This window comes from Sarcophilus harrisii, chromosome 6 (genome assembly GCF_902635505.1).
Source record: "Sarcophilus harrisii chromosome 6, mSarHar1.11, whole genome shotgun sequence".
Classification (NCBI taxonomy): Eukaryota; Metazoa; Chordata; class Mammalia; order Dasyuromorphia; family Dasyuridae; genus Sarcophilus; species Sarcophilus harrisii.
The window spans coordinates 187,152,959-187,171,705 of NC_045431.1; the positions used below are offsets into that span (position 1 = coordinate 187,152,959).

The 18,747-nt window shown below is 34.0% G+C and overlaps 1 protein-coding gene across 5 annotated transcripts in view; it reads left to right on the forward strand.

Moving 5' to 3' along the window:
• The window catches only part of ZFYVE28 (zinc finger FYVE-type containing 28), a 182,657-nt gene that overhangs the window by 115,701 nt on the left and 48,209 nt on the right, over positions 1-18,747 (forward strand). The window contains exon 9 of one of the 5 annotated variants that reach the window (XM_031942326.1): positions 12,143-12,308. The exons of the other annotated variants lie outside the window; for them this stretch is intronic. Coding sequence (XP_031798186.1) covers positions 12,143-12,221 — 79 coding nt within the window. The 3' untranslated portion in view covers positions 12,222-12,308. Of the gene's footprint in view, positions 1-12,142; positions 12,309-18,747 lie in introns of those variants that run through there. 5 annotated transcript variants of the gene reach the window in all.

Genomic DNA, 18,747 nt, shown 5'->3' on the forward strand with positions numbered 1-18,747 from the left:
GATGAAGCCAACTTTGCCCACTTCTTTTTTGTTTCCTTGTTCACTTTTATTACAAGAATGTCAGTATAAATAGGGTTTAGTTGTAAAAAACATATTGATTCTTTAGTCATTAAGTAGTAAGGACTTAAGGTTAATTTGTATTTTTATTTCATTAGTTGTCAGGTCAGATAATTCATTAACTAGTGGCCATCCTTGTTAGGTTCATGGATAGCAAAATCAACTAACCATAGTCAAACCTTTTTTTTTTTTTTCATGGCAGAATCTAACAGCTTATGTTCTTCTAGACTAGTTTGCAAAAATCTAGATCATTTCCACACCATAATAAAGCACTTGAATGAAACTTTTATGGAACATGATAAAACCTCCTAATAGTCACTTAAAAATATGTTGTTTCCCATACTAAAGATTATGATAACTTTAGACTGACATTGCATTTTGATTGCTAAGGAAACTAAGATGTATGGTTATGTTCTTATTACTATAATCCTCAAAACTGTTCAGTTTTTCCATTTTGAGATAGTCTGATGAGATTTCCTTAAGAATTACAATCCTTTGTGTTAGAATGAGCTACATAATGAATAGAAGCAAATTAATAATTCTTATAAAATAGGATTTTTATAGAATGTTTTGAGGCAACCTCAAAGCTTTATAAATAATTACTGTAATGATGACATTGACAAGAATTTTGTCTTCCTAGCAAAATGCCAAATTGCTCTTACCTCCCTTGGGAGAATACAGAACTAATGAGTTAGATTTTCTCAATGTATAAGGTTCTGTTTGGGAAAAAGACTCTTTAAGAAAATTTGCTAGCCATTTAAGAATTTACAAAATGTTACTCTTGTGGCTTAAAAAGTTTAAGGTACCTGACATGCTCTCAAAGTATTATATGGATTGATGAATCAATATTTCTTAAGAATTATAACAATTGACCACTAGATTAAGAAATTAAAACATTGGCTTTGGACACCTGTTTTATCTAATCAACCACATATTTGATAAAAACATTATAAAAGGCATTCCTTTAAAACTATAAATTGTTTGTCATAAAGAATAATGTAAATGTGAGAGAATAACACCCATCAGACAAGCCTATTGCTATTACTAAAGAGAAGGTACAAAGAGCAAACACAATTCTTTATTATTTCCTGGAAAATAGCTTTCCATTATTAATTTCTTTGTTGTAGTCATATCTCTACTAACGTTCTCTTCTGCGTATCTTTTTTTCCCTGATGCAATTGGGGTTAAGTGACTTGCCCAGGGTCACAGTTAAGAAATGTTAAGTGTCTGAGATCATATTTGAACTCGGGTCCTCTTGACTTCAGGGCTGGTGCTCTATCCACTGCACCAACTAGCTGCCCCCAATGCTATATCTTGAGGTAGAATTGAACCTGCATTTTTAAGGGATATCCCAGAAAACCACAAACTGACTTACCTAGACCTAGGGGTGGACTACATGTCTTTGTCTAAGGACCAGAATTGTAAAAGTGCTATTCTTTTCATTAAAGAGATCAAACTTGCTATAGAAATCATTTTAAATCAAAATTTTCCTCAAATATTAAAGCAATTTAATAAGAATTTACAGTATATGTTATTATGTTAAAGTTATTTACTATCTGAACCTCAATATATGGTCACATCTTCAGAAGTAAAACATTTTCCCCAAGTTGTACTGGAGAAAAGAAAAAAAAAAAAAACATTGAATTTAGAGTCAGAGAACCCAAGTTTAAATTTCAGCTAAAGATACAGTGAAAAATAATTATTATAAAGATAAAAAAGGAATATTATCTGAAGAGCCTGATGTTGGTGCATAGGGAGATCATCAACAAACAGATATAAATAATATATGTATAAAAGACTGAAGAAAATATAGCTAATTGAGGATGAATAGAATCACCTGGCCCAATTCTTTTAGTATCAAGTGTGATAATCATATTTTGTCAAGAATCTTTTATTGCATATTTATCTGATTGACTTAATCACAAGACTAGACATTTTATGCACTTTTTAGGTATTTTCATTCTTACCCCAGACTTAAACCATGATATTGAGAGAGATATGAATATGTGAATGTATATATAAATCTACACAAAAACAAATGATACAAGGTAATTGGGTTTTAAAAGTATAGATGTTGACATTTGATCTGAGCCTTGAAGAAGATGAGGGATTCTCTAAGATAAGAAGGGAGTATACTCCAGATGTAGGGGCCAGCCTGGAGATGAAAAGTAATATATCCTATATAAGAAATAGAAAGAAAACCTGTTTGGCTGAATGAAAAAGTACATGTATAATGTATATGTATATTTAATGTAATGTATAAAAATAATGTATAATGAGTCTATATTAAGTTGAACTAGGTTGTAAAGGATATTAAATGCTAAGCAGAGGTGATTCAGAAACCTTGAAAGAAAAAAAAAAAGAATGAGAAAAGAAAAATAATAAAATTAAATAACAAATGAGAAAGAAAAAATGTCTAATTGGGATAGATATCAAGATATTGAGAAAGAAGGAGAAAATAAAAGGGAAAAAATCTCAAAAGGGCATAGATTTGTGTCTTATCTCTGTTGGTTATTCCATATAGGTTGGTAAGAAAGAGTGCAATACCAAAGCGTCATTTCCTAAATAGATCTCCGACCTCTAGGCAAACTGAGTTAGTGGGTTGACCCTTCAAAAAATATTTCTAGCATTTTCACTTAATTTATCTATTGAATTAGTCTCAGTCAGTGGTATCAAGTTGAAATAAGGGCCAATGACTTATACCTAAGTATAAGGTACAAAATACGAAATTGCTCTTACCTCCCTTGGGAGAATGCAGAGCTAATGAGTCAGATTTTCTCACTATGTAAGGTTCTGTCTGGGAAAAAGACTGTTTAAGAAAATTTGCTAGCCATTTAAGAATTTACAGAATGTTACTCTGGTGGCTTAAAAACTTTAAGGTATCTGACATGCTCTCAAAGTATTATATGGATTGATGGATCAATTTCTTGCACCTCATCTGGTAATTTGGAAAATCACACCTTTTATCTATGTTTTATTGCTTTTAAATTTTATTTTATTAAATATTTCACAATGACATTTTAAAGTTGGTTTGAATTGCATTGAGAATATTGTCCGCTGCATGTTTGATAGCTTTAGGCTGGGTTACAGCTTCTTTAGAGCTTCTAAAGATCAAACAAATAAAGTGAAAGATGGCAAAGGGCTGAACACATAGAAGAGATCTCTGATGAGAGCTCTGCTACTGGGAGCCATCATGCTCACAGATAGATAAAGATAGATTCAGGCCATGACCTTCAGAGGTTTGTCAGAAAAACATTCCCCCGTTGCAGACAACTGTAGACTTTATAGATGAAGAATTAGATTTGCTTCCAAATTGATGTGCTTCTATAAAAGAGGAAAATAACAATTTCTTAGATATCTCAGGACATCCCCCCCTCCCCCAAAAAAGACAAGAAGGTAACCCAAAAGGAAAATGCTTCAGCAGAACTGTGATTAAAGAAAAGATTTTGGAATTTGACCATTCAGTCAATAAACATTTATTTGGCACACATTATGTATCAGCACTGGGGATACAAAAAGAGGCAAAAGACAGTCCCTGTTCTCAAGGAGCTCACGATCTAATGGAAAAGCAACAATCAAAGGCATACAAAGACATTAGAAAAGAATTATGACTGGATAGCATGCTTTTCTAAAGAAAAAAATAACTGAAGAATTGTGGTTTCTCATTATTTTAGGTTTCCCTCATATCAGTGATTTCACGTTTGCTTCAGTATACCTACCTTTGCATTTCAAATAACAGTTAACATAATAAACTACAGATGCTTAATCTACTAGCTCATTCTTTTCTAGTCCAAAATCATTATTACCTGATTTCTTTAAGCAATAGAAAGTTGTCCTATATTCTTTGTGATCCTATTCACCTACCACTAGTAAAAACTAGGTTCCCACTAGCCCCAATTGTTAGTAGTCATTCAAATGCTGCTGATTAAACAGAATTATAGAGTGGATAGAGCAGTCAGCATTTTTGTCCTGCCTCTGACATAAATTGTGTGATTTTGGGCAAGTTTGGCTCAGGGCCTGAAACACAGTAGTTACTTATAAATGCTTATTGAATTGAATTGGAATAACTTCTCAGTGTGCTAATCAACTCTTTAAGAAAAGTTGTCAGTCTACATTGGTGGAGATAATCAAGTTGAGAGGGATGCCATATCTCTGCATTCACTTTAAAAAAAACACATTTATTTGAAGCCACATTTCTGAAAAACAAAGGGAAAAGAAACTATGATCATGGTTTGTTTTATATTTGATAGTATTATTCTTCTGGGAAAGAGGTAAAATGAGTAATAGATATAGGACTAATCACAGAGACAAAGTGACCTGTGCTCAGTTTTCATCTCTGAAAGTAGATTGCTACTTGATTTCCCTTGTCAGTTACTTTTTTTTTATTAAAGCTTTTTATTTTTCAAAACATATGCATGGACAATTCTTCAACATTAACCTTTGCAAAACCTTGTGTTCCAATTTTCTTCCCTTTCCCCCTTGCCCTCCCCTAGATGGCAAGTAGTCCAATATATGTTAACCATGGTAGAAATATATGTTAAATACAATATATGCATACATAATTATACAATTATTGTGTCAATAAGAAAAATCAAATCAAACAGTAAAAAAAAAAAAAAAGAAGCAAAATAAAATGCAAGCAAACAACAACAAAAAGAATAAAAATGCTGTTGTGGTCCACATTCAGTTCCCACAGTCCTCTCTCTGGGTATAGATGGCTCTCTTCATCACTGAACAATTGGAACTGATTTGAATCATCTCATTATTGAAGAGAGCCATGTCCATCAGAATTGATCATCATATAATCTTCTTGTTGCCATGTACAATGATTTCCTAGTTCTGCTCATTTCATTCAGCATCAGTTCATGTAAGTGTCTTCAGGCCTCTCTGAAATCATCCTGTTGATCGTTTCTTACAGAACAATAATATTCCATAAGATTCATGTATCATAATTTATTCAGCCATTCTCCAATTGATGAGCATCCATTCAGTTTCCAGTTTCTAGCCACTACAAAAAGGGCTGCCATAAACATTTTTTGCACATGTGGATCCCTTTCCCTTCTTTATGATCTCTTTGAGATATGAGCCCAGTGGAAACACTGTTGGATCAAAGGTATGCACAGTTTGATAACTTTTTGAGCATAGTTCCAAATTGCTCTCCAGAATGGTTGGATCCGTTCACAGTTCTACCAACAATGTATTGGTGTCCCAGGTTTCCCCCATCCCCTCCAACATTCGTCATTATTTTTTCCTGTCGTTTTAGCCAATCTGAAAGTTCACATTCATTTTTAGTTTTGCAGCATTACAAAGAGGTCTCACTAATAATATTATTGATAATATTTTGGAAGAGCAACATGGGTTTTTTGAACTATTAAAAGAAAAATTACTTTAAAATATTTCAATATATTCCATTTTTAAAATTTCTTTTTAAGCATTTTTCTAATGTATATGATATTAGTATAGTCATTCATATATATATGAATAAATGAAGATAACATATATACAGTGCATTTTTGAAAGTTCTTTGCTGCCAGGATGCATAATCAAAAGTTTGGAAAGTGTGCTTCCTTTGTGAAGTAGATTTTTAAATTGTCAGTTATCTTAAAACAAAGAGGGAATCAAGAAAATAAAATGTTAAAAAAGAAGTGATACAATTCAATAGGGAGAAGGAAAGTTAAGTATTTATATAGCATCTTTTATGTACTCAGCTTTACAAATATTATCTCATTTGATCCTCACAACAATCTTTCAAGGTAGGTACTATGATTATTAGCCTCATTTTGTAACTGAGGCAAACAGAGTTTAAGCAACTTGCCTTCACACAACTGAGGTTGTGTCTGAGGATGTAGTTGAACTTGGGTTTCCCTGACTCCAGGCCTAGTGCTCTGTTTGCTATGCTACCAGCTGCCTTTTATTTTTTAGGTTTTTTTCCCCAGTAAAAAAAAGAATCTTAAAAATAAAGTATAACAGTTTTTTTTAAAGGAAAAAAGTAATGAATTGATGCTTCTTAACTACATTAATGTATCTTTTGAAAAATGGAAAAACACAAAGTAAAAGAACCTTTTCACTGAAAGTACTTTTCTGACCATTACTAGTATCTATTTTATTTCATGATTATTACTGAAAATAATTTGTCATGTAGAACAGAGGAATATTAAAAATTGAATTACTTCATTTGTCATATATGCTGAGTATGCCCCTAATTTATGGGGAACCAACTTGTTTCCTGTCACTTATATAATTTCTGCTGCTAAGTAAATAAAAGTATAGGTTACATTAATTTATTTATACATGTTGTAATCATTTAGGCTTGAATTTTAGCACAAGCGTCCATCTTTCTTTGCCTACACTTTGTAATGGTTTTTTGACCACAATTTTTGATTTTAATTTGTTTTCTCTATAAGCTGTCCTTCAAATAATGACTTATTAAGTATTGTCATGCATTGGTCTGATCATGTCACTCCTCAAAATCCTTTCATGATTTCTCCTTACCTACCTAACAAAGCCTGGCATTCAGGTACTCTAGCAATCACTTAAGTGACTCACCCAGCACCACAGACTTAGGAAGTACTGAAAATACAGGTCTCATAATTTCTACCTCTTGGCTTCCCTCACTTCCTTCAAGTCCCATTTAAGTCCTACCTTCTGCAAAAATACCTTCCCTTTGTGATTACTTCCACTTTACCCTTACATATACCTTGTTTGTACATGGTTTTTCATATATTGTCTGTCTCTTTAGAATGTGAACTCCTTGAGGGCAGGAACTGTTTTTGTCTTTCTTTTTATCCCCATTGCTTAGCACAATGTTTAGAACATAGAATATGCTTAATAAATGCTTGTTAACTATTGTTGAAAATAGTAAGGGAGTTATTAAATTATTTTAAATTATTTTCTTGGAGAGAATGAATAACGTTCTTAATTGAGAATATCTAGTTATTTCAGTTGTTGCCAGGTTTTCTTGTCATGCTTTTCTCTATATAATTAAAAAGAAGTTTACATCTTGGAAAGGAAAAGATATTACCATACTCTGGAAAATTCTGTGGTATTTTTCTAACAAGTTAGGATGATAATTTCCACCTTCATAGTTCATCCACCTTGGTAATATAGAACAGCCATAATTCTGAGTTTGTGACGTGGTTATATTCCCATTAAGCTAATTGATTGTTAATTCAGCAGGACCAGATAAAGAAAGATGAATTTTGAAGGAATGAATCTTTGTTTAATTGCAAATATTTCTTGTAGCAGAAATGCCAAGGGAAATTACCAAAAAACAAATTAAAAGTAAATAGATTAGGGTTTAAGTTTGATAGATTATTTTCCTCAGTGTGTTAGCCTTTCTTTGATGTTGAATACACTTAAGAATTAATTTTATTTTTTATGTTACCATAAGTATTTTAAATTTTTTTTATTTTAATGGTGTATTTTTTCTAAGAGTCATGTTGGAGAAGAAAAATCAAAACCAAAGGGGGAAAAGCACAAGAAACAACAATAACAACAACAACAACAAGATGAAAATGGTATGCTTTGATCCACATTCAGTCTCCATAGTTCTTTCTCTGAATGTGAATGACATTTTCCATCTAAAGACTATTGGAATTGTCTTGGTTCACTATTGCTGAGAAGAGCTAAGTCTGTCACAATTGATCATCAGTCTTGCTGTTACTGAGCACAATGTTTTCCTGATTCTGCTTACTTCACTCAACATCAGTTGATGTTAAGTGTTTCCAGGGTTTTCTGAAATCAGCATGTTCATCATTTCTTAGGGAACAATACTATTTCATAACATATATATACCATAACTTATTCAACCATTTCCTCAGTTGATGGACATCCACTCAATTTCCAGTTCCTTACCACTACAAAAAAGAGCTGCTACAAAGATTCTTGCACATGTAGGTCCTTTGCCCTCTTTTATGAGCTCTTTGAGATACCAACTGAGTAGTTGACACTGCTAGATCATAGGGTATGCACAGTATTATAGACCTCTGGGCATAGTTTCAAATTGCTCTACAAAACGGCTGGATTAGGTAACAACTCCACCAGCAATGTATTAGTGTCCCAGTTTTCCTACATCCCCTCCAACATTTGTCATTATTTTGTCATCTTAGCCAATCTGATAGGTGTGAGGTAGTGCCTCAGAATTGTCTTAATTTGTACTTCAAAATAATGATTTTGAGCATTTTTTTCAAAAGATTTATAGGAAGCTTTAATTTCTTCATCTGAAAATGATTCATATCCTTTGACCATTTATCAATTGGGGAATAATTTGTATTATAAATTTGACTCAGTTCTCTATATATTTTAGAAATGATACATTTATCGGAAACACTGGCTGTAAAAATTGTTTCTGATTTCCTTCTAATCTTAGCTACATTGGTTTTGTTTGTGCAAAGACTTTTTAAATTTAATGTAATCAAAATTATGAATTAATTTTAAATTCAAACTATATTTTTTAAAAAGAGCAAGGTTCATTTTCAGGGGGATATATAGGTTCTATTCAAACACATCCCATTTAAGAAAAAGCATTTTCTTAGTCTTCTTGAGTTTAGAATATCACTGGATATTAATGTTAACTGGCCTCTAACCTGTGGATGACTGAGCCGAACAGAGCTGCTTAGTGACAAGAGAGTCAGGAAGCAAACAGATGTTAGTGAAGGAAACAGTTTGTAAGCAAGTAGACACCAGATACTATGACAGGGCCCCCACCTTTAGTCAAGGGACCCACTTTCCTGTAGGCAGATCTCAGTACTTACACTAATGACTATGCAGTGAATTATAGTCCTGACAATGAGCATAACAGCAACATGTGACAAGTTTGATTCATAGAGGAGCTTCACTATCAGAATTTGTAGGAGCTTGTTGGATGCTCAAAGAATATCTGACATTGGTCTTGGATTTTGCTGTGGCTGAGATCATTCAGGGGGGAGTAAAAAGTTTGCTATGCTGAGCTCAGAGCCCAGCTTGCTTGCTGGATTTTGGCTCTGAAAAAACAGGGTGTCTTCTGTTTTCTTGACAAATGTCGCATTAGTTTTGACAGAGGTTAAAATTGAGTTTGCATTGAGTTTGACCCAAAGACCCCAAGCATATATTCAAATCCCCAATTTGAAATTCCCATAAATAACAGATGAAAGGATCACTTAACTAGACTAGAACTGATTGCATTTTAAATTTAAAGGTAATTTAATGCAGTGTTAATAAGTTTTTTATAGTATTTTGAAGTTTACAAAATACATATGTCATACAATTTGATTTCACAATAACCCTATTAGGTAGGTAATGCAATTATTATTATTTCCATTTTACAGATGAGAAACTACGGAGAGCTAAGTGACTTGCCTATGCTCACAAAACTAATAAATTTTGGAGGACAAGATTCAAAGTCTGGTACCTTCAGATTTAGTGGAGTCTCACTGCCAATTTCCTGTGACCCAGGACAAAGCATTTAAATTCTATGAGCCTCATTGCCCTTCATCTGTAAAATGAGAGGGGTGAACAAAATGACTTCTAAGGACCCTTCCAGATCTAAATCCATGATCTTCCCTGTCCAGTAATATTGATAATATACCATACTCCCTCTTAGTGTTTCTTCTGTGTTGTTTCATATCTCACATTGTGACCCTATAGAGCAAGAACTCTAGCATCTTCACCTGTAGTACGGCTATGTTGTTCCCTGTTAGCTGAATGCCATACATAGTAAAGACTTTTATTAGGCTTTAGAGAAAGGTATAGAGATAGCTCTGAATTCTTGTAGCAGGAGGTGAGTGGGAAGATTGAATGTGTTTATCTTCCTCCTTTGAACCTTCCCTTTGATCAAACTTCTTTTGTCTGTTGAAGGTACCACATACTTCAAAATCATTCATATTGGCAACCTCTTCATCTTCTCTATGGGCACCCCTGAATTATCATGGCAGTTGAGTTTGCCTTGCTTTACTCTTGGTAGGAAGGAGGGTAGCCCTTCAGTCAGGCAATTGAATGGTATGGGCTGAGCCTGTCTGCTCCTGAGTATGGTGAAATAGTAGGCTCCTCCTTCAAGGGACTCAGGCTCTACCTGAGGGTTCCTGCTTGTCATGAGCTTCCCTGATATAGGTTCTACCTGGGGCCCTATATGCCTGATACTGAATTCATAGTTATTTTTGTGATATGTTTCCAAAGGCTTCAGGGTCTGTTCTGACTGGGTTTTGCTTATGGCCTTTCCCTTGCAATTTATCCAAGGCCACTGAGACCCACTAGACCCTTCTTGGAATGTCTTAGGACTATTTTTTCTGCTAGGTTAGGGCTAGCTTTATTGGGACTGATCAGCTATCTGCCTCTGTGTCCTAGAGTGTTGTGCTGTCCTCTCTTCCCCAAGATTTCCAAGGCTGTTCCTTCCCTGGGCTTAGGAAACCAACTACAACTTTGGGAAAAGCTTGAGCACCTGCTTGGCTTTGACAAGGTGTGTTATGTTGGAAATGCTCTGGACACATCAATCACTTGGGAACAATTCAGGTGTGGCTAGTCCTGGGTTATGAAGCCCAGGCAAGACTGAGAGCTGCAACTGCTCAGATCCTATTTATCCCAGGATCTGTCTGGAGATTCCTAGATTGGATGTTGAAATCTAGAATGAGTCTTTCCAGTTCCTAGTAGAGAGGCGTGTTGCTAAGTCTCTCAGTGCTACAGAGTTTACAAGGGATCTGAGGTGCTCAGCATCATGATGCCCCTATCTTCCTATAATATGAAGTTTTCATATTCATCATTTCTTACAGAATACTGTCATTTTGTAGTTGATTGTTAGGCATCTACTTTGTTTCCAATTGTTTATTACCACAATAACTACCTGCAGTTAATTTGATGTGTATGGGACCATTCTTTCTATCTTTGATCTCCTTGGAATGTATACTTAGCCTGGGTGAAAGAATAGGTCATTTTAGAAACTTTCTTTGCATAAGTCTAAATGGCTTTCTAGAATAATTAGACCAATTCATAGGTCTATAACAGTGTGTTTATTAATATGCCTCTTTTTCCATTAAATATACCAATATTGACTACTTTTTGACTTTTATCAGCTTTGCCCATTGCTGAGTGTAAGGTAAAATTTCAGAGATGTTTTGAATTATATCTCATTTATTTAGTAGTATTTTGGAGTAATATTGTGTATGATTTGGAAGTGTTTACAATTTGCTTGCAAATTGTTCATTATTATATAATACCATTATTATATGATCACATCTGTTGGGAATGGCTCTTAGTCTTAGATATTTGTCTTGGTAGAGGAGCATCTTTTAATAGTTTGCATTTATAATTGCCATTTAATTAGCTCTTTAAAAAGTAAGATATTTTATAAGATTTAGCCCAGACTGTGGTATAAAATTCATGAACAAATTTAGAATTTGGTATAAGAAAGGATTCTGACTCCATAATCAGAGATAAATAGTAACAAAATGACTTTTCTCAAAAGTTTCAAAACCAATCTTTTTGTCTTATGAATTCAGATATTTACTCCAGGTAAGATTAGTGTTTCATAGAATCAGAAACCGTTTGAGAAGAAAGGGATTTCAAAGATCCAATATCTTTTGGATCTCTGGCAAATTGGATCTTTTGGAAGACTTAGGCAAATTAAGTGACTTGCCCAGTGATCATGGAAATCTGGCCAGACCTCTTGCCTTTAGTGAGGTATGGTATTATCCACATTTACAGAAGAAACAACTGAAACACAGAAAATTTAAGTGGCTGTCAGTTAATTTATATTGGATTATTATTATTTACAAAGCACTGTCCTAGGTGCTGAGAAAGATGTATCTTATTGTCATAGAACTTATAGTTTATCACAAACTGTACCCAAGTTTATTAAACTGTTGGCATTATGGATCAGTCTCTATCCAACAGTCATCAAGGTTGACACATTATGGGGAAACTGAACCATATCCAGGTAGCCATTTTCATTATAATGAAACCAGAAAACATAAAGAAGTTGCAGCTACATAGAATAAATGCTCCCAAGTTCTTCTTGGAGAATCAAATAAAGGAATTGACAAAATTGGTTTCATGATGTCCTCAAAGGCAACAAGAAACATCATTTAATGGCACACTTGGTCATCTTGCCTTGCAGTGCTCACAATGTGCATAAGCAAAAAAACCACCATGAAGATAAATGCAGCTTTTGCACCAACATCTGTTGTAGAGGATGAAGAAGTATTGAAAGTTTATGAAGAACTAAACAAGAGCCTTCTAACAAAGTCAACATATTACTTGCTATTCGTTGACTTCATTGCCAAGGTGAGCATGGAAAAGAGATAAAACTATGCTGCAGATATGGTTTGGAAACAAAGATGAAAATATTAGATAAGAGGATTTTTTAAAAAATATATCATGTTTTTATGGGAAAACTATTGCACAAAGGCAGTATGATAAAGACAGTAGATAATGCTTTTTGTGATCAGGAAGACCCAACTACTCACTGGTCGTGTAACTAGGCAGGAAACATCATCTCAGTGCTTAGGCAGACAAAACTATTGTCAGAATGCATTGGTAGAAGTGGTTTCTTCACAGAGAATTCCTTATACCAATGAGATAACAGGTCCAAATCTATACCTCTTTCCCCTTGAAAAATCACTTAGCATTACAGCCAGAAAAGATTGGGGGTGGGGTGGGGAATAAATGGCAATGGAAAGGGGAAAGTTCATTTGACATACCAAACTTGAAGTTCTACCTGACCAAAGTATTAAGAGTTGATGTTTATTCTTGGCTCCATGGTTTCATTGATACTCTTTCCTCCAGGGTTATATATAATTTATGTATTCCTTCATTAAACTACAGATTTTGGCCAGGTCTTTCTATAAATCTCCCTCATGAGAAATCAGACATGGCAAAAGTGTTCTTATAGTTTTCTTAATATTTTGTGTTTACCAGTTCCATTCAGCAAACCTTTATTAAGTATGTATATGTAGTGTGCTATATACTGGAGATACAAAGTCAAAAAATGAACCAGTTCCTGATCTCAGAAACTCACATTATAATGGAAGAAAGGAAACACGCATGTACAGATATGTAGAGGGTCACAGTCAGTGGGGAAACTCTGGATAAGGTATAAGACCCTTCAGCCCAGAGGGAACCTGCTAACAATGAGTGGTTTAGCTCCTCATCTCCCCTAAGAGCCTTCAGCCTTCCTGAGAAGTCAGGGGGTGGTGACAACTTGTGTTGAGATTGTAGTAGTGATATCAAGTGAAAGAGTGATACCAAGTGGCAAACTATATAGCAAGTTGTTTATGTGGCCCCATGTGCTCAGAGTTGTTTTTGTTACATTATAAAAAGGGGAAAGCCCTTGAAATAAATGGACTCCATTTTCCCACTATCCTCAGGAGTCCCACTTCATCACTTCTCCATTAGGAAGATACATTTTAATCACCTCAGTGTGGGGGCTCTAGAAAGCAATGGTACGTTTTGTCACCCCAGCTTGAAGGCTCTAAAAAGCAGGACACAACACAGATAAATAAATACAAAATTGGACAAAAATAACTATATAAAATGATTTCTGAGGTGCAAGCAAGAAGACAATATTAACAATAATTCAGCATGTGGATTATTCCTCTGTTGTCCCATGCCCTCACCATAGAAGGAGTGATAGCCCCATCTTCTTTTCAAGTAGTTAGTTTTTGATAGTCTTACTTCTACAAGACAGTGTGTCCACTAAGATAATGTCTTTCTTGAAGGCTCTAAAAAGCAGGACACAACACAGATAAATAAATACAAAATTGGACAAAAATAACTATATAAAATGATTTCTGAGGTGCAAGCAAGAAGACAATATTAACAATAATTCAGCATGTGGATTATTTCTCTGTTGTCCCATGCCCTCACCATAGAAGGAGTGATAGCTCCATCTTCTTTTCAAGTAGTTAGTTTTTGATAATCTTACTTCTACAAGACAGTGTGTCCACTAAGATAATAATGTCTTTAATGCAGAGCTAAGATCATGCAAAATTACTTAATAGCTGCAACTACAGATAACTTTTTCAATTGTCCTCTTTTTATCAGGAACAAAGGAGATATGAAAGAGGAAGATGTTTGTCATTATCATTAAGAATGTGCTGTGCAAAGGTCAGATAAAAGAGAGATTTCTCCTAGATGGTGAAGTCTCCAACATCTTTCTTTTTGCATGTGACCATGTGTCAATTGCACCAAACTCCAGATCTTTGCCAGGCCTCCCTAGTGAAATATATAGTTACTCATAAGAGTGGCTCTTGTCCACATGATGGCACATAGTTAAGGGGATACCCTCAAAGAGTTAGTTCATCAGTACATGAACTTTGGACTGTCAGTTGTGATGGATAAAGAATTGCACCAAACAAGAGGAGGAGAGGGAGAGCTAGATTTAGTTGGTGAAATTGTGTAAGATTTTCAACTCACAAAATAAAACACAGGAATTTCATCTACAATTTTGTCAATTTAATTGAGAGACAGTATAGTATGGTGAATAGAAAACCAACTTTGAATCAAAAAGACCTGGGTTCAAGTCCTGCCTCTGACAAATGTTAGATGTCAATGTCGATCACAAATTATGTGGAAAGGAGTAGAGTGATTTTTAAAAAATGGAAAGAAAAAGGCCCAGTTATGAAGGACTTCAAAAGCCAAATAGGATCTTCTTATATTGGATTCTAGAAGTAATAAGGAGCAACTAATAGTAGATAGTAGAAGTAATTGAAAGTATTTCCCAACTTCTGGAAAAGACACAGGGAAGATTATGTTTATCAATCTACAGTTAATTTAGGAGAGACATTGATGATATCCAGTAAAATTAGGTTAAAACAAGAAAGCATTAAGAGAGATAAATAAGGAAATATTCATATTTAAAGATACTGTCCTAAATGAGAATATCATTCTTAAATATAAATGCAAAAATAATATTTTAATACTTCCAAGGATCTCTTTTTTCATTTGTATATCTATTCCCGCCAGAGATTCAGATCAGATCTCCTCACTCCTTGGAATATAACTTAAGTTGCTATGGCCAAAAAATTCACAATCTTGTGAGCAGCTGGTAATTAGCTCCTCCCATCTTAATTTGGATCTTTATCTAGTCATTCACTAGCTCTGTACCAGAAGTTTTTCTGACTTTGTAGTACCTGCCAGAGATTCTCTCTACTGCTCTAGTCTTTGAGACTCTATATAAAGCAGTACCTTAGCAGAAAGTACCACATAATAAAATAGTTAAATTTATCAAAGAAATATTTACTAAGTTACAAAAAGAAATATTTTATAAGAGAGTAATAGAATTTGTATAGAAAACAGCTAGAAATGTCAAGAAAAAAAGGCTGAAAAAATTGATTTAAGTGGACTTTAGCTGTACCAGATGACAAAACATACTACAGAACAATAATTTTTAAGATTGTCTGGTAATGTATAAAAAATAAAAAGTAGATCACTAGAACAGAACAGAGAATCCAGAAATTGGATTTAAAGTTGGATAGCAATAGAGCAAAAAGTATATTTGGGTGCCCATGCCATATGTTGCCATAAACTTCAGTTAAATATATCATTTCAAATTATTGTACCTAATTTACAAATTGGGAGGAAAAAGAATATATATCTCTCATTTGTCTGGAAGGAAAAAAATTTATCAAATAAGTGCAGGAAATCATTAGAAACAAAATTAATGGGTTTGATTATACAAAAATAAAGGGATTTGCATGTTAAAAAAAAGTTTCAAACATGAAATGGAGAAAAGTCTTTACAGTAAATATGACTAATAAAAATTTGTCATCCAGAATGAATACGGAACATTGTTACAAAAGAGCATAATACCCAATTCCCTAGGAGGAAATAATCAGACAATATAAACAAAAAGTTTTTGACAAAGGAAAAATAAATAGTTAATAGCCATTTCAAAAACATTTACTCTCTGTAATGATCAAAAATTAAAATTAATGCAATAAGGAATCATTTTTTACCCTTCAAATTGGCAAAATACCTAAAAATACTTCATGTTAGTAGGACTATAAACTGGTTAAGCCTTTTTTGAAAGGCAATCTGAATTTCTTTTGAAAGCTCTCTAAAGCTTACTGTAGCTTTTGATGCTACTTCTACATCTTATGAATGAATCTGGGAAAGACTTTGCTGGACTAATGGAAGCTTTGTTTTTAATAGTAGGGAGAATGGAAACTATTTCCGTGTTCAATGAGAAAGAAATGGGGAAATCAATTTGTAATATATCAATTAGTTGAATAATCTTGTATCACAAAAATGGTAAATGGAAACATTATAATGTAATACATACCCTTGGGAACTACTAACCCCAGTTAGTAGTAGCTGTAAAGGTCCAAATAAAGTGCCTTTTTTTTTTTTTTTTTTTTTTTAGAAAGGAAATAGAGTTCCAAAAATGCCTTAATGTCTTCCCTTGTCACACCTGTTCACCAAAGCATTGCTTTGACATGGTAAATAGAAATATGCAAAGTTTGTATGTAGTGATGCAAAATAAAAATAGAAAGGAGGTACAGTGATATAATGGAAAGGACGCTGGAATCCAAAGACCAAAATTCACATATTGATTTTAAGATTAGCTTTGTGTGGCCCTGCTCAAATCATATACCTCTTGTCCAAGGATCACATAAGTAGTAAGCAGCAGAACTGGATTTTAAATCTAAGCTGTTTCCCCAGTTATTCCCTAGTTTTTTGTGGGTTGGAATAGATTCTCTCTGAGAATCCTTCCAAACTCTGATATTCTATGAATATCTCATATTTCCCCTCTGAGTTTGTTTTTTTCCCTCCATAAAAGGTTGAGGCTTCTTTCTAATACAATTGTTGGCTTTCTAAATGCTATTCTCCTAACATGAAAAATTTGAATTATTTCTCTTTGCAGTGTCAGGGTTTTCTTTGCTGCAAATTCCCTTTCCACAGATGCATTTTAAAGACTAGAAAAAAAGCACACATAACTTTTTTTCATTTCCTTTGCTTGCAGTTAAATTAAAAGCTTTGCAGCATGGTATGTTACTCTATCTGTACAGAGCTCCATTTTAAATGATGGTTAAAATTTATGCTGATAGGAACTTTACAGCTAGGCTCTTTGCAGTGCTATCAATGTGAGTCATTTTCCAATGGCCATTTCCAGATTGTTGAGTCTCTTAGTTGTCAGCAATTTGATGTGCCATTATTGAATCTGGCCATTTTGGTTTTTTACAATTAAAAAATTTTTTAAAATTATTTTCATACTGCCCTCTTAAAAATTTCATAATATATTTTACTAACAAGAATCCTAAGTAAGAATCCTGAAATTGTAAATAGCTTCTGTGTTTTCTAAATAAAGTATAACTTTTCCTTTTATAAAGCAAAATTTTTAAATTTGGTTTCATACCACTGCTGCTCCAATAAATAAAAATGATCTCTTGCTGCTCATACTTATAATTCATCATTTATTAAGCACCTGGTATGTACAGATCCTATACTTAGCCCTAAGAATCCAAGTTTGTTCTTAAGGAGCTTATAGTCTAATTGGGCAAAAATCATATATACATATAACAATGAAACAATAAAACATGTGGTAAATTCAAAGAAAAGATCCAGTGCAAGTAAAATACTGTGTGGCTCTACTTAACACTGTCTGAAATTGTCCTCCAAGAACAAGATTAGTATTCTTGATTATTAGCACAGTATCCCTCCAGGAGTGGGATACAGAGCCTTGGTACCACTCAAAATTTCTCCCCTCTTCTTTCGAGACCAGAATTACTGAGCAGTATTATTTAAAACTGCTCCCATTTTCTCTCATTAAGAAGCTGGAGTCTTACTTCATATCTCCATTCCAGTTCACTTCTGGAGCTATTTGGGTTTTCTCTCTATGGTTGCCTTCTCTGAGGCCTAGAATTTGCATCATTGCTTCTCCATAGTCCATAATGTCCAAGATTACTTACAGCTCCACCTCTGCCCTAGTTACTGCCATTTAATTGGCTGAAGGCTCTGTCATTGCCTCTTCTATCTCCTATCTTTAGGGCTGGGGTTGAGAGGGAGTGTTGCTAGTCTTTGGGGATCATATCAGACTTTACTTTTCTTGGGTCTTTGGTCTGCTCTTCCCGGCTCTCTGAAACTAAGCCTCTATATCTACCATCTTTTTAACAGATTCAGTAACACATGGCTCAAATCCATAACCTACTTTAATCAGATTATCCCCTAAAATCAGAACTCATTCATTCTTCAATAAAATATTAACAAGTCAACAGATATACAGACCAAGAATTCTTCCTATTCCAGCAAGCTCTTTTGATCAAAGTCCTAAGGGAAATATTTATGATTAATTGATTAAAATTGATTTTTAAAATGATTAAAAGCTAGAAAAGAAATAGTTCCAAACAAAGGTTTTTTTTTTTTTTTTTAACTCATCAGCTGCACTTAAATTCCTTAGTCACACCTGTCTGCAGAATTACTGTTTCAATATGGCACCATTTACTTAGAGCACAGAACAGGTTGCCTTGACTAATATTATTAATTAGTCCAACAAGATCACAATGAAACTACCTTGCCAGGAATAGTCAAATGCATAGGTATAGAACTAAGCCGGTGTCTTTGAGTTTTGGCAAAGGGGACACTAATTAACGGACCATGATAAAGGTTATCTAGTTTAAAATGATTGGCCTAAAAGTATTTCCCCAAGGTTAGGTACATCAACTGATTATAATGTCTTAATACTATCATAAAAATATGTTACTCAGAACAGTTATGTGGAAGTAC